Raw genomic sequence first — 24,137 nt, forward strand, 5'->3', positions numbered from 1 at the left:
CATTACAACATACCAGTACCATAATGACATCGTCTAAACCCTTCCGACGACTTCTCGTCGCCAACAGGTACGCCATTGCCCTAATCTCCACATTACTTCCCAAACTCTCTAACTGTCAAGCAACAGAGGCGAAATCGCCGTGCGCATCATCCAAGCCGCTCGCGAGCTTTCCCCATCCATAGAAGTATACGCCATCTATACAGAAGATGACACTTCGCACTGCGAGTGCGCTCACCCGGACCAAGCCTTACTCATTCCATCAGTGTCAACATACCTCGACATCCCGTACTTAGTGCATTTAGCCCAAGAGCATGCCATCGATGCCATCCACCCAGGCTATGGTTTCCTCAGCGAAAGCGCCGACTTTGCAGCCCGTTTACAAGACGCTGGCATTACTGTCATAGGGCCGGGTAGCTCAGTATTATCTCGCACGGGGGATAAGCTGCAAGCCAAGCAATTAGCCGTGGAATGCGACGTGCCTGTGTTGCCGGCGATGGCGCAGCCGACGGCGGATGTTGCGGAGGTGCGGGTATTTGCGAAGCAAGTGCAGTATCCTGTTATGGTGAAAGCAGTGGATGGGGGTGGGGGACGGGGGATTCGGCTTGTATATGGGGATGAAGGGTTAGAGGGTGCGGTGAGGGGCGCGGTGAATGATTCGCCATCGGGGACGGTGTTCGTGGAGAAGGCGGCTGTGAAGGGGTTTCGACATGTGGAGGTGCAGATTGTCGGGGATGGGAGGGAGGTGAGGCATCTGTGGGAGAGGGATTGCAGTGTGCAGAGGAGGTTTCAGAAGGTGGTTGAGATTGCGCCGTCGGTGATTGGCGATCGGGGGCTTGTGAAGAGGGTGGTGGATGCTGCGGTGAGGATGGGGAGGGCTATTAGGTATAGGTCTTTGGGGACGGTGGAGTTTTTGGTTAATGAGGGGAGTGGGGAATTTTATTTCTTGGAAATTAACCCTAGGTTACAGGTTGAACATACGGTTACGGAGGAGGTTATGGGGGTGGATCTTGTGCTGGCTCAGTTGAAGCTGGCGATGGGGTGTACGCTTGCGGAGGTTGGGCTTGGGGGTGGGGGATTTGATACTCCTAAGGCATGTTCGATTCAGCTCCGGTTGTGTGCGGAAGATCCGAGCAATCAGTTTGCGCTCAGTGTTGGGAAGGTGACTGAGTTGGTTGTTCCCAGTGGCCGTGGTGTGAGGGTTGATACTCATGTTCGTGCTGCTGGGGCCAGTCCTGTTGTGGTAGGGGCGCAGTTGGATAACTTACTTGCTAAGATTATTGTCACTGCATCTACTTGGGAGGCAGCAGTGCTCAAGGCCCGACGAGTGCTTGCAGACACAACAGTGGCTGGTGTCCGGACTAACTTGGAGTTGCTGAGAGGGGTTATTGCTCAGGAAGATTTTCTTTCTGGAAGGATTGACACACAATGGCTGGAGTCCAGTCTGGATCAAGTGCTCCAGCAGGGAGCAATTGTCTCCCGATCGGTCCGTACTCAAGCACCTGGACAAGGACAGCGTCCCTCTGCATTGCCTAGTGTGCCTTCTTCGAATCTCCTATTTCGGCGAGGAGACGCATGGTCAATCAGTCTCACGCCAGTGGAAGCGTCTGAAAAGTCACAGCAACATCATCTCCAACTAACACGCGTGCTGCGGAATGACTTTCCGACTTCGCTTGCAGCGGAGATCGAGTACCAGACACCCAATTCTTCCAGTGCTTATCGGCTGGAACTCGCAGCCACCTCAACCACAGCATCTGCTTTATTTTCATCTGCTCATCGCCGCGGAGACATGAGCAACCCTCGACACATTGTCCTTCCTCTATCTGGGAAGTTAATTGAAGTGCTTGTGTCGGCCGGGGATCATGTAGCTGAGAACCAGGTGATAGCGTTTATCAAGCAGATGAAGATGGAGGTAGAGGTGCGCAGTCCGCGCGCAGGGCAAGCACAATGGGTGTATGAGATGGAAGATGAAGAGGAAGATGTGGCTGAAGGGATGTTGTTGGTGGAATTGACCGACGGGTTGCAAGGGAAGCTCTAAAACGGTGTGAAGGTGTCACTGGAGCGGTCAAACGTCATATAACAGGTCCAGGAGGATGAAAAGATAATAAAAAAATAAATCAGACATTGCTAAAGCACTACACTGCGTTTTTCATGTTTCTATTTTGTGCGCAGTGTTTGGTGGTGGTGATGATAAGGTGGTGATAGATCGATGGCAGCAATGATCTCATTCCCCGGCAACGGATCCACTGATCGTCACATGTCCACCGTGCCAGCTCTCCAAGATCTCTCTCAATCTCAACCTTCGCTTTCTCTCATTTCGCAATATACGCTCGGTCTTTGCTGTTGACTCTTGGGCATCTCATGAAACAGTATTAACTCCACCGAAACCCATCCACACAATGGATTCGCTCTTACTCTACATCCTCACGTTCAATTGCGCTCGAAACCCTGTCGATGTCGACCGCTTCTCCCGCCATTTCTTCGATGCCTTACCCCGCACCGATGGTTCCAGCTCGCCCGCAGCCCCGGAACTCATCGTGCTCTCCCTGCAGGAAATAGCTCCTATCGCCTATGCCTTTCTCGGAGGCTCGTTTCTAACGCCATACTTCTCGGCTCTGACACAGGTGGTGGATCGCGCAGTTGCCCAATACTGGGATGTCCATTACGTCAATCTGGTTACCGACAATTCCGGGATGACTGGTCTGATGGTCTTCGCTCGGTCGGATGTCGCTGACCAAGTCTCGTCCATTGATACCGCCCGTGTAGGATTTGGCTTCCAAGACATGGGCAACAAGGGTGCCGTGGGGGCGCGCATTGCCTACAGAGGCGCAGCAGGAGCCGGGAATCCTTTGGACCTCACTTTCGCTGCTGCGCACCTCGCCCCCATGGAGTATGCTGTCGAGCGTAGGAACGCAGACTGGCGCAGCTTGGTCGAGAGATTGGTCTTCAGCTACTCACCTGCCGCAGGTGGGGAAGTCCCCGACACAGCCAACGCGGAGGAAAATGCGCCCCTGCTGCGGCAATCCCAGGAAGGCCATCGGGGCATCTACACGCCTACAAGCTACCTCTTCCTAGCGGGTGATCTTAATTACCGTACCTCCAACGTGTCGCCACGACCAGACGACCATAGCCGATTCCCGCGAGCGGATGTAGACCCTTCTGACCCTCAGCACTACTCACATCTCTTGAAACAAGATCAGCTGTCCCGCGAGATGGAACAGTCTCGGTGTTTCCACGGACTCTCCGAAGCCCCGATCACATTCCCCCCAACATACAAGTATACGTTGGCAGCACGCCAGGCAGCAAGTGATCCAACGGCAGGTAATGCACGCCCAGATTGGAAGTGGACGAGGACCCGCTGGCCCAGTTGGTGCGACCGTGTGTTGTATCTGGATTCTCCACCGGGCATGAGCAAGCGAGGTCAGGTCAAACCTCTAAAGTATGATGCTCTGCCGTTATTCCCAACCTCCGATCATCGCGCCGTCGCCTTGGCCGTATCTATCCCGGCGCAGTCCGTGCTTCCAGAAGATACGATGCAAATGGGTGTCCCTTTCCCGATCGATCCAGAATGGGAGACTAAACGAGATGCCGCGCGACGGAAGGAACTTGCGGTGGGCTTTTTGGCGTACCTGGCCTTGACCTGGGAGGGAAACGGCCTGTTACTTGCATCGGCGGTAGGACTTCTGGGGGCGTGGCTCGTGCTCCAATCGTTCTTTAACGTTTGAAGATGCGTTGCAGACCTGCAGCTCTGCGGAGTTTTCCTGAAACTGTGGCCCATGTGGATCATCCCGATCTCCCGTAGCAGATGCAACGTCAATACGAACGGGTGATTTTCCTGGATCTTCATGGGCTATTTCGGGTTTCACCATCAAACGATGGTAACATTTTGACGACCGGGGAATAATCGTCTCCAAGGTCGTTCGGCGCAGCATAACTCACATCCTCGTCCATCTGAGACGGCGGCACCGCATTCAAGGCGACATCGTATTGGATCCATACCTGCAGTGGGACCCAGCAAGCTATAACATTGGATTTGCCTCTGCACCGGGTCAGCTGACTGGGAGCCGGATCTAGAACGGTCGGGAACAATGCCCAATGAAGACGGAAAGAGGAAGGACCGGCACGGATGAAGAGGCTCAAAGCAGATCGACAATCTAGACACCAAATTTCTTCCCAAGGAGTAAAGGATTCCTGGGCGGGGGTTGGTGATTAGTTGCAAGGTGTACAAGCCACACTGTGTGCTTCCGCTGCTCTGGGCTTCCGTTCTAGGATTCCCAAATTCCTGCCGGCGACACAACCTAGTAGTGCCCGGAGACGATGGAGCCGTTACAGAAGAAAGTTTGGCCCCGGTTAGATCGGGACACTGACCGTCTGACGGGCTTGGTCGTATCTAGCCTTGCGACCCAGTCAGTGGGTATGGATTCCTTCCAGATGGGCATCCAGACTCGTCTACTAATTAGTCGATGGCTTGCCGCTTGCCGTCCAAGCAAAGTGGGAGCAATTGCACGGTTGGTCGATCTTCAAGGCCAAGCTGAAGACGTGCTTCGGTTATATAGGATAGATTGATTGCTGAATAGATAGATAAAATATTTAATACATAATATTTAATTAGAAGGGCGGGTTTTGTTGCAGAGCGGGCCAGTCCCGAGGTAATTAAGAAACAAGGGCAGAAAGCCAAAATAGCTAATGAGAGGGACGGACGGGCTGCCCGCTCCATGGAAGCGAAGCAAGTGAGACCACCAAAACGACGCTAAAGGAAGGGTTTTCATCGTGCAGCGGAACTACTTGTGCCCAGTAGTTAATGGTGGTAAGAGATGGACGCATTTCTGAGTTGCTGGAGGAAGAGAGGATCCGCTCTTTTTGCTCACTGGTGAAACCATTTAGTAACCGACGCACACCATTGTCCGACCGGATTCGGTTACAGCGGCTTGGTAGTGGTCGTCAGTCTGATGATGATGAAAGATGGTGACGATGCTGGTTCTTTAATATACGCTTGATATTAATCTACGCTGCAAGGTTTAATCTATGGAAAGGGTGGTAATTTGCTGCTCATTAATGGGGATTAATGGACGGTAATTTGCTGCTGGAGATGTCTACACTGAGATATCATACGGTGCGTGTCCTTGTGGTTTTGGGTCTGGTATAACTGATAATTAAGTAATTGATTCAAATCGATAATATGGAAACCAAGCAAATTATCACAGGCTTCGCCAAGACTCTGCTTCGGCCCTTCCAACTATCTTGTGATTGTGTGAGAGATTGGATTGGTCTTACTTGCCGGATGGTGGCAGGAAGAACACATGCAAGTTGCACACCGGGTCATGGAATTATTGATTAGTAGTCAGTAGTATATTATTGCGGTCAACGGAGTTGAGGGCAGTCCGTGAAGACCCGGCTAGTCCTACCGAGTGCACAAAAATGAGGCAGTGGTAGAGCATCAACGAGTAGTCCCTAACGCCCAACTTGGAACTATAGAATGGAATCTAGAGCAACTTTCTAGTACCTACTAAATATCACTGTGTAGTAAAAGTAGAGATAACCAATGCGACCATCCGTGTAGCCTACAGGCACATGATCCTCTGGAGGTCAAGTGACCACCTTAGATCAAGTTTCCCGATGCTTCCATTTCCCCTCCTCATACTACCTACTTACTATTCCCCCCTCCTCTTACTTTCCACATATTGATCGATGGATGCTGTGCTCAGCCATACACCAGCCTTCGGCCGTACCGCACAATGACGGTCCAGGTCTGGAACCCTCCGGCCCGGGATGTCTGTTGGATCGGCCCTGGAACAGAACTCTCTGGCGCTCGTTGTGATTACCTACTACTGTCAGGTTCGCTGAAACCGATGGCTGGGCACGGCATTTCTGTGCAGGCGGACCAATTGCGGAAGCCTGGAAGAACCCAGGCTCACCTGACAGGATTTCCCTTGGGTCTGTCGGCTTCAACCTGTCCACTATTGGATTAAGCAGCACATGCTGGACGGATCCTGACCCCGATGGCCATGAACAAGGCTGAATTGCGGATCGTATTCCTTTCGCACTGGACTGAACTGAACTGGCTGGCTGCTTCTGAGACACAATCATACCCTGCCCCTCCTCTCTCAGGCTCAGCTAGGCTGTGGGAAAGCTAGGCTTTACGGATTTACCGCCCACGGCTTTGCGGCAGGCATCAATCAGGCCTACCCCCACTTTTGCCAACCCAGCGGTGCGGAACCTAGTGACTCCCACTTGACTCTTACCGAGACTACTACCTTTTAAACTAAAGAAAAAAAAGAAAAGAAAAGAAAAGGAAAATTAAAAGGGCCCAATTAAGAGAGGCGAACAGGCAGAATGTATTGGAAAAGCAATAATGATCACCAAAAAAAACAAGGCAATTGAAGGGTGATCAACAGAGGTAACACAACGGAAGACAAGGATGCGACCAGGGAAGACGCGGAGGACCGTTCGGTGTCATCCAGACTCTACTCAGGTTGTCTTCTGACTTACCCGATTGAAGTAACAATGAATGCCATGGATCAAGGCAATGCCAGGGTGAGAACAAAGACCAGACAGTAAAACCGCCCTTCCATTGGTCACTTCACCCGTGTCTTCCGACAGCTGACTGCGCACTAAAGAGGGCAAAAGGGGTGAGACTGAGAGAAGAGGGGGCCAACTCCGAAAGGGGCAAAGGGGGAGAGAAGGGAAACTGTGAGAGAAAAGGAGAAGAAGCTCAGTCGACGTTCCAGAAACTGTGGAAACTTTCTTGGTGCGACGGTTCGGGCCCAAGATCCAGACTCTGCTGCTACGGCTCTATTACCCTCATCTATTCGAAACTCCATGGGCTGCTACGATGCCGGCTGTTGGTACCAGTGGGTCCCCCAATTATTATCTGCTTCTCTATCTTAAGCGACCAGGTCGACAACACCAGCTGCATTGCGATGCATGGTTGAGTCGTGAAAATCACTTTTTTGACAGGGCCCACGCCGCCCTGCAATCAAGTCATCCATCCTCCACTCACCCAGGGGCCAAAACTGCGAGTCATATGGGCGATCAGGTTGTTACATGGGGGCAGACTGTATGGTAGGTTCGGGAACAAGAAGAAAAAAAAAAAATAGGAAAAAAATTTTTTTTTTCCCTTTCCCCTTCGCTCTTTTGCCCCCTCCCTTTTCCCCATTCCGGATCACCTTCGAACAGCCAGGCGGGAAACACAAGAGTCCACTGTTGGGCATTCGAAGAACCAATGGCCCGTTGGGAGTCCATCAACATCACAGGGAGCAAAATAATTCATGCCAAGGCCAGCAGTCGGTGATGCCCAGGATAGCAAGCGAAGGCAGGCCTTTGTGGTACACTCAATTACGAATGCTGAGATAGATGATGGTGAGTCCCGGCGTTTATGATTTGTTTACTAGTATCCATCATCGCCACCATTGTAACCAGCACCACAAGGTAGTAGTAATCATTGACCATACACAGTCGGGTATCTAGACAAGTCTGGTTCCAATTCGAGGGCTGCATCAGAACAATATACACACGGGCTCCATCTTGCCCCGTCCCGTGGCCCGTTGGATGCCATGGTACCCCAAAATTAATATTTGTTTTTGCCTATTACGACCATTTGCATAGCTTGCTTTATATTATTTGACATTTTTTTTTCTCTTTCCGAATTTATTATCACTAATACTCGCCCGTTCTTCGACGACCCTTTACCCCGATCTTCCTGGAAGCCGTTTCGCATAGATCTCCATTACTGATATAAATCTGAGATCCCTCAAATTTACCTCCTTTTCCTCTTAGGTCTCCTCGACGTTCCATCCCATTTTCCCTCCGTGTGATAATTGACCGTTGATCGATCGATTTATCTGCCCTGCACTCCTTTTGTCACTCATTCCTTTTTGCTAGTCAACTGCTACACGCTCTTGCACTTTTGTGTCTCTCTTCGCCCCATCCACCACCCACTTTAGTGGCGCAGCCTAACCTCAGCGCTAGAACCTCAACGGACCCCGGCCGGTGCGCCTAAATACGCTTCCTTTTTTTCGCTCCCCTTGCTGGTGCCGCTGCAAGACAACGGCCTTGCGATCTTGACGTAATTGCCCCGTGGCTTGCGATTGGGGCTATTTTGAATTTTTTTTTAACCCTCCCCTCTGTCTCTCCTTCATTACTATTCATTGTCTCCGGTGCTTTTGACACTTTTTATTGTACTTTTTCCCCTTCCTGCTCCGCTCCGAGACAGCAAGTTTCAGCCCTAGAAAAGCTCCCTTGACGGGATTTATCTTCTTCACTCGAACCACGACTACCAAAAAAAAACATCTACGCATTCCTCAGCTTTTTCCCACAAAAAAAAATCGCCATGTTCTCTTGTGCCAATTATCCTCGCGGTTGCCGCGGTCGCGTCAACATCCAGGGAGGCAAATGCTCTGACTGTGTGGTAAGTCGTCAGCCCTAAACCGGACCTCCGCATTTCACTTGCATTCTACGTGAACCCCAACACTAACATAGCGATTTACAGCAATTGAAGCTGCGTCGGCCTCTTTCAGCATCTCCCTTTGCCCAGCCCCGAGACTACCGGAGAGCCCTTCCATCGGAGATCCTCAACGACTCACCATTCAAGGAGATCGAGCGCTCCCTATGACGACACGGCTACGATCCCATGGCGCTTTAAAATAGGACGGGTGCAGAGATCCCAAAGGATCACTGTACATATTTCCAGGGGTCCTGCCGGCTGGGACCAAACCCAGGGAATTTTTTGAGCCTATCTCGCCAACTCTTCGCTTCGCTTCTCGCTTACCGTATGCGGCTTGATGCTCTCTGACTTGATGCATTGCTGGGAGTTTGATCGATCATCTATTATACCATGGAAGGGCGGCTTTATCGATTTTATTTATCCTGGCGGTCTGGCACTGTTCCACTCTCGTCCGCCATCCTTGCCCGTCTCTTTCGCCAGGCAAAACTGCAGAGCACGGGAAGGGTGGAGGGCGGTCGAGTAGGCTGGTGTACATGTGGGTTTGCTTCTTATTTAATCACAGGAACGGCATTTTGGTTTATCTATATTTTATTAATGGGCTACTGGGTGAATAGTCGGATGGTTATGATCTGGGCCCGGAAGGGGCCATGGCGAGAGAAATAGAGAGGGAGAGAAAGAGAGCTGCTTGGGCTTGACAATCCAGGACTGCCGACAGCAGGAACGCGCACACACCGCTGAGAATCAATCAACAGTGGACGCAGGGGGTGCAGGCTGGATCTCTCTCTCTCTCTCTCTCTTTCTCTTTCTCTCGCCCGGTCATTCTTCTATTCTTCTTTTCCCTCTTCCTTTCTCTCCCCCTTCCTCGCTTTCTATACCGTCTTTGTCTGGTTCCCACACCTCCGTGTACCATTTTCTTTGTCATGTCATGTGTGCTCTGTAATATCGTTGGTCGATTTCCATACCCATTCGGCTAATTGTACGATTTATTATCCTCTTTCTCAAAACCAAAAATCGAATAATGCATTTGCCCTAGGTATCTACTTTCTTTTTCTTTTCATCTTATTCAGTTATAATTTTTTTTTTTCTACTTGGAAGGAAGGAAGGCAGAAGAAGAAAAAAAAAAAAAAAAAAAAGCAACGGGCAATGAAAGAACTACACCTAAATGATAGGGTAAGATGATCGGCTGACAGTCCCGAACCGTCCGTCGACTTTACTCCTCCTTCGCAACTCCGGACTCCGGAAATGTATCTAATGCCTGCAGACCGTTGTCGATCCTTGGTTCTTGCTTTTTCTTTTTTTTCTTTTTCGGTCCCTCCCTTCTCCCCAATCTTCTTCGGTGTGACATCCGGGGAGGAGAAGAAGAAGAAGAAGACGCAGAACGAGAACTTGGGGGCCCAGACCCCTGCAGAGCGCGGATCCCGGATGTTCATCGCTTCGCGGCTTACATGTACATGCCGGGCTGTCATACTTTCATTTTACCACTATTTAGATACATGTTAAGTAGCTTGTCAGTGATTAGTTGCCTTGTTACTTGCCATCATGGTGTCGCTCATCACATCTATCGACCCTGCGACCCGTGTGTATGGGTGTATGTGTGCACGGTCACAGTGGTGATTGACTATCTGACGTATGCCGGCCCCAGTCTTCCCGAGATGAAGCATAACGCGTTCCCCCCCTCTCTTGCCAACTGGGTTTATCGGGATGGGTGGAGTGGGTTTGACTGAGGGTGTGGCGTCGTCATCGTCATCATCATCATCATCATCATCATCATCATCATTGCGCGGGAACTGATTATTGGCGTCTCGGCTATGATAGGTATCCGTGCCGGGATTTGTTGTTTTGATAACTGTAGTGGTGGTGGTGCTACTTTCCTAGTGTATTAGATTGTATATGTACTAGTTAGTGATATCTTACTGCCTGGGTTGATGTAAATATGTGAATGTGTCACTAGGCTATTGTATTCTGGTGTGTGCTCCTACTTAGGTATATATATTTTCACTGCACTTATGCTAAGTAAGGAACATAGTGAGGGTTGCTCACCTAATAATTCATGAACCTATCTGCTTCTCTCGAATAAAAACCACATAAGGTATCGATTTCGATTTACTAAGTAGTATCACTTCTCTGCATGGTTGGATCGATCGGGTCCCACCAATGTCAATTAATTAGTAGTATTCTGCCTTGTACTACTTACTACTGAAGTAATATGCACTGGATGATGAATACTAGTATCTCCTAGTATCTCCAGGCACACTACCTACTTACACCCACTAAGGAATCAACCCTCTCTTTTTTGTTACTATATGTACAGACAGAAAAGAAGATATAAGTAGGGACGGTGCAAGTGCAACCATCATATCCATATTCGGCAGGAACTCGTGCCTTCCCTGTGCACTGCCAACATGGATACCCATCTTCTCTGATAACTGCTCCAGATGAGAGCATTACCTTTAAATCTCTATCATCCATCACTCATACTTCCTCACTGTGTACATTCTTCATTGGTCGTCTATACACACCATGGAACCCCTGCGAAGGTCCCAATCGTCTCGGTCCATGAGAAGAAGCCAACACAGTTCCCAATCCACTGAGCCCTTCGATCCAGAACTCGCTAGGTTCCAGGCTACCACAGCTGCGACTCGAGCGATGCTGCGCTCTAAGTGCTCGTATGATGTTCTCGGTGGTCCAAGTCAAATGGCTGTGCCTCAGAGGCAACATCGACCTGCAGGTGCTGCATTCAATTCTACAAAAGCTTCCGCTGAGAATGAAGATCTTCGTCGGTCTGTGCTCGATAAGGCGAGCGATCGATCTCCACCAGCTGGTCTACCGTCTACCAGGGAGTTTGGAGGACTCGATGCCGGGATCGCTACTTTGCCTTCTTCATATCGGCGACTCCGCAAGACCCGATCGATGTTCACGAATTGGCAACGCTCTTCCCATGTATCTCGTGGACTGGCCTCACCTGGATATCCGAGCAACAATTTTCCGGCAAAGAGAGAGCCTCGAGATAATTTACGCGCTCCTGGCACGCTGAGGCGCTCCATGTCGTTCTTCCGAGGGGATGCCCGAGATTATGATGCTCTCCGATACGCTAAGGGTCAGGAGGCGGCGATTGAACTGGCACGCAATCAATACCAGCGGCCGGAACACTATCAGACTGAACCCCGGAAATCTTCACTAATAGTTCCCAAGTCAAGGCGAGAGCACAAACCCTTCAAGAAAACACTCCGTTCAAGGGTGTCAGACGCGGAGCTAGCAAGCGTGTCGCCGGCAACGCAGCGGTCCACTAACGTTATACCCTACGGCAAGGCTAGATCACTGTCATCGTCACTTAAGAAAGGACTCAAGAAGGTGCTTGGGCTCTCCAGGCCTTCCTCGGCCCGTGTGTCTCTGGGGAAATCTCCCTCAAATGACCAACAACAGACACAGGGGTCGCACTCGTCAATATCCGAAAAGCACTCTGCTCTCTTGAAGTCTAGCATTGAGGAAAGCGTCCTTATCCACTCACCAGGTACCGAGGGAACTGTGATTTATACAGGAGTCAAGAAGTCTGGAAGCTCTGAGAGCCTTGCCACAAGTCGCTCTCGCGTAACAAGCTGGGCGGACTCGACGATAGCCAACACGGTAGTAACACATAGAGCAGACGACCACAGCTCTTTGTCTGTTATAGACGAACAAGACAGCTCCGTCCTCAAGCAGGACTCATCAGAAGATGCTTCACTGGCCACTCGTCGCACTCCAAAGCCTAACTGTACGATAGACAGCCAGCGCTTGTATTCTGCGCTGATGAGACGCATCGATGGAAACAAGACGGAGAATGCAAGCGAGGAAATCGTCCTTGGCCACGTCAAGGAACATCGCGCAATTCCGACACCTGTGTCCTCAATGTACACTCGCCGTAGTAAGAAGACAATTCGTTTGATTGCCAGCGATGAGTCACTTCAGAGCCCCGGGTCCTATACGACAGCTGATGCGGGCACAGTCACGCCCTGCGAGCCAGTCCCATGTCAGGCTCAACGCACCCACGGCCAAAAGCACCTGCAGGACAATCACAATGATTCTTCCAATTTGGCGTCGGCCAAATACACTACCAAGGAGGCTTCTAGAGACGAGACTGGAAACGTGACTATGAGAAGGTCTCCGAGCCCAGAGGAAAGCGAGGATTCCCCAAGTATTTATTCTCGTTCAACAGGTGGAAACTCTCCCAGCACAACGAACCCGAAACAGGGTGAGTGTGACCCTGAATTGGCGAATGAACCGGGTATGGCTACCATATACGCAAGTCAGCGGGCGATCTATAGCTCGCCAAAGCGTATTTCTGGCCAGGGTCCCGATGCGATGCAACGACCGAGTGGTGATTGGCAGCAATGGATGCACACGCAAATGGAGCGAATTGGATGCCTCACACCTACCAGGCGTCACTATCGAGAAGATGCCCAAATTCAAGATGAAAGAGCTGACTTCGCTTACCGAACTCCATCTCGAGACAGACGAGGGTTTTGGAGTGGATCGCCAGACGAAGACCTGTGGACAACCTGCAAAGTGACAGCCAGAAATAACTTCTCGCGTCCGTTTAGTCGGTCATCGAGTATACGCACCACAATCATTGCCCCGAAGGAGCAACCAGATACTCTGGTTCCACCTCCGCCGCCGGCGGACTTGACCCCCAAGGTATCAAGCAGCTCCAGCGGGCATAGCTTGTTTATAAATCAGGTCGAGACACGGCCTGATGGTATGGCCTTGTCACCAGTACCTGCGCTATTGAATTATCGATATCGAGCCCCAGAGTCCCCGACTCCAAGAAGAGATGCAACGGACAAAGCCCGGTGGAGAACAGGGGGTAGAGGATATGGGAGACAGCCTTCCAGATTGGATTCGAAGGCCTCCCAATTCAGGTCTTCACGTGCACCTTACGAGAATAGAAGATTGACTGACGAGAATGTCCGTGTGGAGAGGGGGTATCACGAGGTTACTAGCCAGGACAGTCAATTGCAGAACACGTACTCGCCCATTTCGAGTAAACGCATGGTGGATATGTTTCTGGAAAGTCGCCGACGACGAATGGGCACCGAAATATCCGACGCAGCACCATCCGAGGGTGCGTTTATTTAACCATTGAGCAGGAAGTCTACACTAGCGAACGTCCTATTAGGAATGGGTTATCTGTATCTCTTCGGTTATCCTTTTGGTCATGACTTACGCTTTGAAGATTGAACAAACATCGATTGTGGCAGATGATGAGACAACTCAGTCTAGTAATAGTGTTTATGATAGAACTTATACCAAGTCATTGTCAGGTTGACTTGCTTCCATATGTGTACTTGCCCTCTTAATCGGAGAAGACAATCCATGTACACTGTATACATGTATACATCTTATGATTCACACCCTAACCACTATACCCCCCCAACAAGGGGAATCGATATCGAGATATTAACTACTAAATATGAATAAATATATGGAATACATTTGACTCTGTCATTCTTCCCCTAACCCCTACCCACCACACAACCCATCCTCCCAGCTATGTACTTACTTCAGCCACCACAAAACAATCACTCCACATAGTTCGCCGGAAAACTCCCCTTCACCCCGCGCAACTCCCCCTCCCACCAATCATCCGTACTCTCCGTCTTCTTCAAGACACGGATGCGATCTCCCTCCCGGAAGGCCAAGTCTCCAGCACTTTGACCTCCAAAGTCATACAGGGCCGTCACGTACATGGCATTGTTCGAGTTAGCCCGGGGTGGGGGCGGCGGCGGGGGCTTCTTTTTCCCGGCGACTAAGGCACTAACGCCGGGGGAGGTTGCTCGGATGGCGCTGGATGGGGTGGATGAGGGCTGGATGCGGCTGAAGTAGTCGGCGCGGGCGGCGACGGAGGATGAAGGGCCCGGGGATGGGGTGCGGGCGTGCTCGGTTGCGGAGTAGTAGGATTCGGTGCCTGGGGAGGAGGATGGTTGTGGGGAGAGGTGGTAGGTGGAGGGGATGGTGAGGTTGTTGTTGGATGCTGAGGAGGCTAATCGGGGTTTGGTTTCGAAGACGGGGGATGGTTTGGTGTCGTAGGATGGTTTGGGGGGTGGGGGGAGCTTTTTGTTGTTGATTGCTGTCGCTGTCGCTGTAGCTGCGGCTGTAGCAGAAGGTGAAGTGGGCCGTGGGGGCTTGGGTGGAGGAGTCTCGCTGTTTGCGTTGGAGTTCGAGGGACGACGGGAGAATGAGGACCCGTTGATGGCTGGGAGACGGCTGGTGATGCGGGAGGTTCGCGATTCCTCGGGGACTTGGGACATTTTCACGGTTTTGCCGTTGACGATGCAGCCGAATGCTTCGACTTCTTGTTGGACGGGGAGGTGGTCGCGTTCCCATTCTTGGATGACTTGCTCCATGGGGGGAGCCGGGGAGGGGAATTGCGTCTCCTGGCAGTAGTTGTGGACCACGGTATAGTAGTTGGCGAGCATGGTGTTTTGGATCTCAATCTGCGTGGCGAGCAGACGAGGGAGTAGTGAGAATGCAGCGGCGATCAAAGGTGGTAGGCATTCTCGCAGGTGGTCGTCCGCTGCGTGGTAGTCCTGCGACCGTTAGAGACCAAATATAGATAGATGGATTGATGGCAGGTGGCACGTACCTCGGTCGCTTTGGCAAGGTCACTTTCTGCCTTGGCCAGGGCTGCATTGTCCCGGTCTGATCGCTTCGTCTTTTTGGCATAGCTGTCTACGCGCCCTTGGTAGCGCTCGAAATCCAACTATGAGAATAATATTAGCATGGGACGGTTGCATTGATGGGCGGGTTCCTGAGCGGGAGGCCAGGAACGGGGTTCCAATGGGTCCCCTATGCAAGATGATGCGCACCTTCCGATCATCTCGCTTTTTGATGGTCTTCTTGACTGGACTTATGAACTCCCTAGCTTGCGACGCTGGTCGGATCATGCGATCATCGATGGCAGCCAGGTCCCCTAGTAGATCTTTCCGGAGGTCTTCATAGTGCTCGCGGAGCTTGTTGGTCCGAGCCAGGGTGGAGGCAGGCTGTGGCGCAGAAGAATCGGAGGAGCCGAGGATGGGAGCATAGAGGCCTTCAAACTCGCTCAGCATTCGATTTTGGTGCGTCAAGAGAGACGACCAAGCATCGCGCCATGCGCTGGTGGAATCGATGATCTGTCGGAATGCGGAAGAATTGCTGTCAGTTCCAAGAGACGGAAGGATATCAACAAATCACACCCCGCAGGGGAAGTGCACGCTAAAGCATGGTGCTGGGAAAAGAAAATATAATCTACTACTTACTCGTCCTAAGATCTTGTCTGCTTCTTCAAAATCCTTGAGGAGAATTGCCACCTGGCTGTCATCGGCTGACCGTTTCATCAGTCGGCCAAATTGCCTCTGCATCGACTGCATGATGTGCCAATTGGGCCCCTCAGCGGAGGGGAGAGGGGAGGAGGAGGAGAAAGGGAGAAATGCGGAGATTGGGACAGACAGGCGGGGAATTTGTGATTAGGAAGGAGAGACGGTCATTGGCGAAGAAGGAGATTCAGGGACAAGGAAAGGGATTGAAGATGGCCGCGGAATCAGGAGAAGTTTAGAAACAGGGAGGGGAGAAGAAGAAGAGAGAGAATGAGGAATCGTGGCATTGCTGGGAAAGGACTCATTTGCGCGTGAGAACTAAGCCCAGCCGCGCATGACGCAGCCCCCCTCAGAGGGGCCGTTGCTACTACTTTTGCTGCTGCTGCTGCTTTCCCCAGCAAAAGGGAAAGAAAAAAGAGGGTCTCAAGCGTGTTTCAGCCTTCTGGCTGGATGGGCTGACGCAACGCTATTTTGGTCGCGAATAATGTCTTTCTTTCTGCGGTGGGAAAGTCCCTTGTCGATCAGGTTCAAATGAATGGATTTCTCTGGTGATTTCCAGGGAACGGACCAGTTCCAACTAGTCGATGCACTACCCTGACGCTAAAGGATATGCCAGATATTGCTACGTTGTATGTGGGAATGCTATCTGTTCCTGTATGAAGTGTTAAGACAACCTCCTTAACATACTCTCTATAGCTTGTGCCGCGCGGTCCTCGTAATTAAGGACACATCTCATCTCCAGTAGCCAAGTGGTACCGCCAAGGCAGAGTCTGTTGCAGCCAAATAGAATAATTGATGGACAGGGAATGGCGTGCATTGCTGATATGCACGTCAAACAATCAGTAATGCAGTTTGACTAAAAAGTAATCCATGGCTCCCTGCCTGAGGCAGACATCCCGTCTCCGCGGCTCAGTTCCGCCAATCTTCTCGACTTTCTTCCCCGCAACAACCAATCCCTCCCTCTTTCTCTCTCTCTCTCTTTCTCTCATTAGATGTGATCAGACACAGGGCCACCGATCAAGGGCCCTGTTTCTGTCTCAATCATTCACCATCCACACCAAATGGCCACCCCACGAAGTACCCCCAGTATGAACGTCCCCGCGACCCAAAACACCGCACCGGTGATCCGCTTCCGCTGTCTCTACACCTATGACATGCGACGCAAAGCCAAGCGCTGGCAAGATGGCTTCCTCCGATATCACACCTTCAACAAACGCATCATGGTATACGATGTCGCCGGTAACTTCGTGGGCGACCACCACTGCCGACAGGATGAGGGCATCCAAGAAGGTGACGAACTGGAGCTGGACAACGGCGCCCTGATTGAAGTTTGCGAACCGGTGGAGAGGACGGAGACAGACCTGTCGGGGTTACATAGTAACAAAAGAAAAGGGCAAGGCTCACCGTCTCAACGACCCGGAGGGACACCAACCCCTACAACAGTCGTCTATAACTCCTCTACTCCCGCACGACCTTCTTTGCCCTCCCAGCAGAAACCCACCCGCTCCCTGAATGATCTTCTCGGTATCAAGAAGACTCCGACTCCAACACAGCGCGCAGGTTCGCCTCAGACGGGTCCTACATCAAACCATACATTGCCGGTGAATGGGAACGAGAACGAGCGAGTGGATTACCCTGCGAAACGCAAAAAGACAGAGACCGCGTCCGAGAAGGTCACCCGTCGGCGTGAACCAGCAAACGCCGATTTGACAGGACCAGAACCGCAGACATCAAAAAGACAGACAGAGACAACATCAGTCGCACACTCTAGAACAACTGACCCAAAGAAACACACCACAGCCTCTCCCATCTCTTATATGAAATCCCCGGACCGGTCCAACAATATACCCCAGCGAAAGCAAACCGCTCCCAATCCTCCCAGACCACGAGAACAACCCCAACCAGAACCAGAACCAGAACCACCAAGAAACAATGACCCCCCAGCCAACATTCTCCGCCTCCCTAGCAAAACGAAACCCTCCCGCAAGAAACTCATGTACCATACCATCCTAGCTCAACAGCAGCAACAACAACCACAACCACAATCAGAGTCAGTATATGTACCGAACCCCCCAGAATGCCGAACAAACCAAACTGACCATCACCTCATACTAGAAACGACCATGACAACGACCCCATAGTATTGTCAGATGACGACGATAATGATAATAACCCACCACCTTCGCCCCCTCCACGCCCGCAACACACTACCACCACCACCATACCGACAACAACTACACCAAAACCACCCCTACCCCTAAAAGCCGGAACAGAGCGCAGAACCTCCACCTCCTCCCTCCAAAAAGCACACTCTGACCCTACAGCCTTTACTCGCTTCAACTTGACCACCAATACCACCACCAACAATGCCCGTCGTCCTCCCCCACAACAACATCACAATCATCGCCGTCGAGCATCAGAGAGCGGTAACAGCCCTCTAGATACAACTGACAATGAAAATACCAACGAAGAAGAACCAGAGTCCGATGGTGGTGGCCCATGGACTTGGGAAGCTCAGTACCTGTTCGACTATTGGCCGGCTGGACGGGCGAAGCCGACGACCAGGACTTGTTAGTCATGACTCTTTCAGTTCTTATACTGATGATAGATATGTATGTTTACGGCATTAGTTTATATATGATACCCTTAGATAGTCAGTTCGAGAATAGCATTTATGCGAAAAGTGAAATAATGAGAATTCACGCTTGATGATAATATCTGTTACTTCCGAAGGGTGGGTGCTTGCTTGCTGGTAAGCTACTAAGGTTAGATTCCTTTATCGTTTAGTATGTGTTTTGTTTGTCTGGCTCTCTACGACGGGCTAGCAGAATTCCTCAATCTCACACACGATCTTCGATTATCACAAGGGTAGTTAACCTAATCAATTTCCCCAATGTAAAGAGCACACCAGAAAAACGACATGGATACTAATCTGACCAACCAATCGCATTGGTACATGCGAGGCGAACCAATTGGATGCAATTGGTCGACAAAAGGGACAACCCGCCATCAAAATCACAACCAATTTGAGTTCACAAAAAGGGGGAGGAAATACAGCTTCGATCGTACACAAGTGCAATCCAGCACAGGTAAATGCACAGTATCTGGTTAATATAGAAAAAATGAAAGATGTAGTGGAAAAAAGAACGAAAAATTGGTGGCAGACGGCAATCAAGCCAAGTGGGTAATGAGTGGCCCAAGTTCACAAGGTAGTAAGTATGTTAAGCTCACAATTGAGTAATCAACATAGGAAACATATGGATAGATGGATGGTTTCGTGCGAAAACAGCTCGCAAATGAATGACAACAAAAATGATGGGGGCACAGGAGAGGGGAGATGAGGTCAAGCCCCAGAGATTAAAAGGAACTAAAGTATAGAAACTGGCGGCAGTGAGGAATGTGCCCATCAGGGGGTATGCAAACTCGCGGCTAAGCTGATCCAGACGCTGATTCTGCGCTCATAAACACCAAATGAACATGATGAGGTGCCAAAATATGACTATAGTGATAATGCAAAAGAGGCTCATGCAAAAGTTTAACACCATGGGAAGAAACTAGAGGAAAATCGCCAGGTAGGCCTCAGGGCCACGGCTCAGTAGATTGCTCTCGATGACGGTTTCAGTGATGGGAGTGGATTCGGTTGACACGGGGGCTGTATTTGCTGGTCCTCGACAGCGCGCCGACATCATGCTTGCCTGGTTCAAGCTCATTAGCTTTTTGTTACGATGGTATGGCAACGGAATCGCAAGACCAGGGGGCAAAGAACTTACCATCGCAGCAGGCCCGCACATTCTCGAGCCGATCATCCTGTCTTTCCATCATCTGCCGCAGATCTTCCTCGCTGTCATGTGTATGAAGGCTTCCTTCATGCATGCTCGAAGTAGCATAGTTAGGACCCTTTCGGCCGAAAGAACCCTTGATTGTGGTGTTCAAGATTGTACTAAGACGGGAGGAAGAGCCGTGTCTCTGGTCCGAGTAATGAGACGGCGTACTCAAGGCCGGGGAACTACGACCAGGGGTGGCCGCCCGACGGTTTGACAGGATGGACCCTGCACGCTGCTTAGGCCAGTTCCGGCTTGTACGACTCCGAGAAGACGAGAATGACAGCCGGGAGGTCTGACGCGACCGTGAGCGGAATCCGGGGTTGAACTCATCAATGTCTTCCAGTGAAGCATCACCCTCCTGCTCCTCACCGTTTTCCGTCGAGTTGCGCAACAGCAGATACGAGAGAGCATTGAACCAAGTCTCGTGTCTCTGACTAGTAGTTGCAGTGAACCTGATCCGGCGGCCCGGGCTAACCACTTCGAGACTCTTGCAATGAAGACCGGGAGGGTAAGGATTGTCATCTGGAACAACTCTGACAGCTTCAATCAGAACACTCTTGGTGCGGAGTTCGCTCTTGCCAGCACTCTGTGGATCTTGTTCGCTCCAGTACAACGTGCGCGTGTACGGGTGGAGCCAGAAGTAGCGGCGATGCCTCGAGTTGGAGATTTCCCCGGACACGGTCTTGCGGGTGTACTTCCACAAGAACTCTCCGATCATAGTCTGTGTGATTGCCTGGATCATGCGCGGATCTGTACCGGCAGCATAACCTTGAGGGCCGAGAGCTGGGTTCGGATGGCCATTGAACCGTTCTTCAATCTCAGAAGCGAATGATGACACAGACGATCTCCGCGACACATGGCTCTCGCGCCTCACCTTCATCCGTGACATTGTAGTTGCGGTTCCAGGTTGAAGGTTGGAGTCATTGGGAGTCCGTGGACGCTGAGCTACATTCGTCCTGTAGGCAGACGCTGGGGCAAGAGGCGGGCCCATCAGGCTTGGAGAAGAGGGGCGTTGTTCCAACGATCTCTTCTCCGCTGCCATGATGGCCTCCCTATGATCCACGGGCAAGGGAGGATGGCTCTGGATGCTAGAAGTCTGGCTAAGAGCACTTCCAGGCCTCTTGTGGGACGGGAGAGACGTTGCGGAGGGTTGGTGAGTCGGGCGAGTCCTTGCCTTCGGAGTAGCAAAGGGAGAAGAATTCTGCTCCTTGGCCTTGTCGCTGTCTGGAGGAGACAATGGCCGAGCCACAATACGATCCATCAGAATCTGATCAATTTGCTTCGATGACAGAATCGTCTGGGCACCCTGATCTGCGCGACTGGAGGACGAATGCTTCCGCACGTGACGTGGGACAGCGTTCCCGGAAATGGCACTCAAGGGGAGCGACTCATCCAACTTGATGTTGGCGGCACTGTTGACTGTACTATCGTCCAGAGTATCTTCTGAAACCACAAGCGAAGGCGGTTCCATCATCGAGCTGCTATTAAGCGACTTGTCATTCGACTCTGGAGCGGCGTTCTCGTCAGGGAATTGAAGCACGGGAATTGCAGCTGGCGGGGGAGTGGATTTGACGGGCAGGGTTTCCACGGAGCTGACAGTGGACAGTGACACTTGTGACACCATGGGGACTGGCAATTCAGGCAGCCGTGCGGGCATCGGCTCAGTGCATTGGGAGGCCGTAGAAGAGATGGCAAGGTTAGGGAGCGTTGGCTCGGGTACAACGGCATCGATAGGCTCTGTCTGTTGGGAAGAAATGGAAGAAAACACGAGCTCAGCCTTGGGCGCCATTTGCTCCTCGACGGCGACTACAGGGGTGATCTCCCTCGGTTCTGGGATAGCCGCTGCCGGCTGTGTCTGCTGAGCAAAGATTGAAGACACAGCAATCTCCGGGCACTTCGCTTCCACGTTTGCAAGCGCGACTTCTGGGGTTGACTCCACGGGCTCCACAAGGGCTTCAACAGGTTCTGTGTGCTGCGACAGTATAGTTGACAGAGACACCTCGGGCATCTCAGTACTGGTGCCTTGCCCGGACAACAGAACTGGGGGCGCGGGTTCTGGAAGAGCTGGCGCGACGGGCAGTGTACACTGGAAGTCGATCGCCGAGACGGTCATATCTGCCACGTATGCAGGCTCGGGCTCAGGGAGTTTTGCCTCAGCCGGTGCAGTCAACTCTGAGCAAATGGCTGACAGTGTAACCTCCGGCGATTCGGGAACAGCGAAGGCGACGGGCTCCGTGGTACCTCCAACAGCATATGAGGTGCTCAATTCTGGTAGCCTTGGTGCCACAGGAACAGTCTCCTGGAAAGAAACCGCAGAGACATCCGTTTCCATAACAGGCATTTGTTGGCCGACCGGTTTGACATCTTGAGCATCTACAACGACCTGGTCCTTCTCCATTTCTGCCTCGATGGGAGTCCATTGTGTTCCTGCGTGTGTCAATTGCGGCGGTACCTCTACCTCGGTCGCGGTGCTGGCATCGGACATAACTGTCTTTGTGGGAGTTGTAGGCACGCCACGAGCCTCCTCATCGATCGTATCCTGGAGGCTAGTTGTCGTCACACTTGTGGGGACCCAAGGATCAGTCATCATGCCAGAATCGACCATAACAGGCCTGGGAACCGCGTCGAGTATAGCCTCGGAAGGTCGTCTTGAGTCAGGGGTAGGCAGCATGCGTGGGGTTGAGGACTGCGAGCCAGTAGCGAATTGCATAGAGGGGCCAAAGGCACCCTCATCTTCCTCTCCGTCTAGTTCCGCAAGCTCCATAAAGAGACTCTGACCCTCAGAGGATGGCAATCCTTGAGTGAAGCTTGTCGCGGGGGACTCTCGCGCACTTGACGGTCGGCTACCAGAAGCCATTGGGGCTTCTCCTGAAGGACGAATCTTCCTCATGACGCTCCTCTTCTTCCTCAGGCGGTATCTAGGCGAGGACATTTGGCTAGGCGACGGGAAGCCCTCGTCGTAATCCTCGTCTTCATCGCCCGAGGTAGACGCAGTACTCTGGTAGGAAGTCCTATCGCGGGTTTTCGTCAATGTCAGGGATGACACTCTCCCGCGTGGTGTCCGCTGCAACTCCTCGGTTTCCGTGAGCTCATCGGTATCAGTGCTATCGTCAGCCATGCTTTCAATTCCGGTCTGGAAAGCTTCGCTTTCGGTCGCGGTTTCTCGTTCGTTGGCCGTCTCAAAGTGGTCGTCGGCTTCGGTGGCAGTCTGGTACGCATCACTAGGTTCATCCGACGATTGTCCTCCTACACGACCTTGGTGCAACTTCATGGAAGGCTTGTGAGACGGGCTGGCTTCGGTAGCATTGTCTTCCCAGTCCGAATCCTGGATCTCGATTTCTGCCCTCTTCCGTCCAGCACCCAGCAAGTCGGGCCGAGGAGCTTTCCTGGCAGCCTCAGCCTTGGTCTTCTGGCGCTTGCTTGACGGGTTCGTTGGGGCAGCGGCTTCGCGGCGACGCTGTTCTATCTCATCACGAGCTTCTTGCAGCATACGCTTGAGATCAATCTTTTCGGTCTTCTCGCGATGAATAGTGCTCTTGAGATTCTGGATCATCCGATGGGCATGACCCAGTGAACTCCGCAGCGTCTCGGTTTCCAGATGGTTGTGTCGAGGCGTGAACTTGTTGGGCGACGGGGGAGGGGAGTTCTCTGGCGTGGACTGGTCTTGATCATCCGATTCATGGCCACGAGAAACCTCACGAGTGGATTCTGCTTCGTGTTGACGAATGCGCATTGCCACTGCTCGCGCGAGTTCTTCGTTCTGCGAGTTGAGCTCCTCCACTTTCTTTTGAAGAGCAAGCTTCTCGGCATCTCCAGCATTGAGGTTCCTTCGCAGGAGATGGATCTCGGAATCGTTGGCCTTTTGAGCTGCCGTGTGATCCTCGATCAATTTCGCATTGACTTGCTTCAAGTCCTCCAGCTCTCGTTCGACGGAGCCCTTCTCGGAGGCCAGAATACCTAGGTTGCTGTTGAGTCTACTCTCTCGATCGGCTGCCTCCTTGACTGCCGCCATTAGTTCGTGAGTTTTAGTCTCCAACGCCCAATTCTCGTCCTTGTAGCGCTCTTCGCTCTCGTCCAGGGCACGGATCCGCTGGGTGTACCCCTCCGCCTCTAACTCAAGCCTTGACTTTTCCAGGTTGAGGATCTTCAAAGCCTCTTCGCGCTCAGCAAGCAACGCCTGTAACTGGCGAACCTGGGCCAGGAGGGAGGTCGAGATTTCGGTCGCGAATTCAATGTCATGGACGCGGGTCGAAGATTGGTTGCGCTGTTTGCGAGACGGTACGCTCACTTTACTTGGGGAATTCGTTGCTTGACCGGCGAACAGGGCGGGACTGATGGGTGACTGCGAAGGGATGATTAGCAACCTGCGCACGCTCAGCGGCTTATACAATAGCCTCGGCATACCTTTTCGTATGGGGTGCCCAAGTGACTATCCTCACCACCCGCCATGCGTTTCGGGGCAAGGAAAGCCCGCGCAGTTTCCCGGCCAATTTCATTGTACTCCTTCTCCAAGTCCGCGAGCTTTTGACGAAGGTCGGGCCCAAT

At 51.8% G+C, this 24,137-nt stretch overlaps 8 protein-coding genes across 8 annotated transcripts; 6 read left to right on the top strand and 2 right to left on the bottom strand.

The window, feature by feature from the left end:
* Positions 1-23: 23 nt before the first annotated feature.
* On the top strand, positions 24-2,035 carry BO85DRAFT_483110 (putative pyruvate carboxylase; the record flags this gene model as incomplete). The annotated part of the gene is made up of 2 exons (XM_025663135.1): positions 24-67; positions 127-2,035. The coding sequence occupies 2 exons, from the start codon at positions 24-26 to the stop codon at positions 2,033-2,035; spliced, it is 1,953 nt and encodes a 650-aa protein (XP_025521174.1).
* A 181-nt stretch (positions 2,036-2,216) lies between these two features.
* BO85DRAFT_20022 (putative inositol 5-phosphatase) lies at positions 2,217-4,088 on the top strand. The gene has a single exon (XM_025654524.1). The coding sequence runs from the start codon at positions 2,397-2,399 to the stop codon at positions 3,720-3,722; it is 1,326 nt and encodes a 441-aa protein (XP_025521175.1). The 5' UTR covers positions 2,217-2,396; the 3' UTR covers positions 3,723-4,088.
* A 4,238-nt stretch (positions 4,089-8,326) lies between these two features.
* BO85DRAFT_483112 (uncharacterized protein) lies at positions 8,327-8,608 on the top strand (the record flags this gene model as incomplete). Its single annotated transcript, XM_025663136.1, has 2 exons — positions 8,327-8,404; positions 8,486-8,608. 2 exons carry the CDS (start codon positions 8,327-8,329, stop codon positions 8,606-8,608), a joined length of 201 nt encoding a protein of 66 aa, XP_025521176.1.
* A 939-nt stretch (positions 8,609-9,547) lies between these two features.
* BO85DRAFT_444554 (uncharacterized protein) lies at positions 9,548-10,475 on the top strand. The gene has a single exon (XM_025659039.1). The coding sequence runs from the start codon at positions 9,886-9,888 to the stop codon at positions 10,162-10,164; it is 279 nt and encodes a 92-aa protein (XP_025521177.1). The 5' UTR covers positions 9,548-9,885; the 3' UTR covers positions 10,165-10,475.
* A 345-nt stretch (positions 10,476-10,820) lies between these two features.
* BO85DRAFT_473832 (uncharacterized protein) lies at positions 10,821-13,654 on the top strand (the record flags this gene model as incomplete). The annotated part of the gene is made up of 2 exons (XM_025662643.1): positions 10,821-13,538; positions 13,593-13,654. The coding sequence occupies exons 1-2, from the start codon at positions 10,961-10,963 to the stop codon at positions 13,652-13,654; spliced, it is 2,640 nt and encodes an 879-aa protein (XP_025521178.1). The 5' UTR covers positions 10,821-10,960.
* A 119-nt stretch (positions 13,655-13,773) lies between these two features.
* BO85DRAFT_20087 (BAR and SH3 domain-containing protein) lies at positions 13,774-15,977 on the bottom strand. Its single transcript, XM_025654534.1, has 3 exons — positions 15,283-15,977; positions 15,060-15,176; positions 13,774-15,003 (listed from the first exon to the last, which is right to left on the bottom strand). Exons 1-3 carry the CDS (start codon positions 15,520-15,522, stop codon positions 13,996-13,998), a joined length of 1,365 nt encoding a protein of 454 aa, XP_025521179.1. The 5' UTR covers positions 15,523-15,977; the 3' UTR covers positions 13,774-13,995.
* BO85DRAFT_444556 (uncharacterized protein) lies at positions 15,585-15,819 on the bottom strand. The gene has a single exon (XM_025659040.1). The coding sequence runs from the start codon at positions 15,811-15,813 to the stop codon at positions 15,643-15,645; it is 171 nt and encodes a 56-aa protein (XP_025521180.1). The 5' UTR covers positions 15,814-15,819; the 3' UTR covers positions 15,585-15,642.
* A 747-nt stretch (positions 15,978-16,724) lies between the features above and the next one.
* On the top strand, positions 16,725-18,484 carry BO85DRAFT_465162 (DNA helicase ZGRF1-like domain-containing protein). The gene is made up of 2 exons (XM_025662037.1): positions 16,725-17,818; positions 17,884-18,484. Exons 1-2 carry the CDS (start codon positions 16,830-16,832, stop codon positions 18,341-18,343), a joined length of 1,449 nt encoding a protein of 482 aa, XP_025521181.1. The 5' UTR covers positions 16,725-16,829; the 3' UTR covers positions 18,344-18,484.
* Positions 18,485-24,137: the final 5,653 nt, after the last annotated feature.

Source organism: Aspergillus piperis (assembly GCF_003184755.1).
Source record: "Aspergillus piperis CBS 112811 unplaced genomic scaffold BO85scaffold_1, whole genome shotgun sequence".
Classification (NCBI taxonomy): domain Eukaryota; kingdom Fungi; phylum Ascomycota; class Eurotiomycetes; order Eurotiales; family Aspergillaceae; genus Aspergillus; species Aspergillus piperis.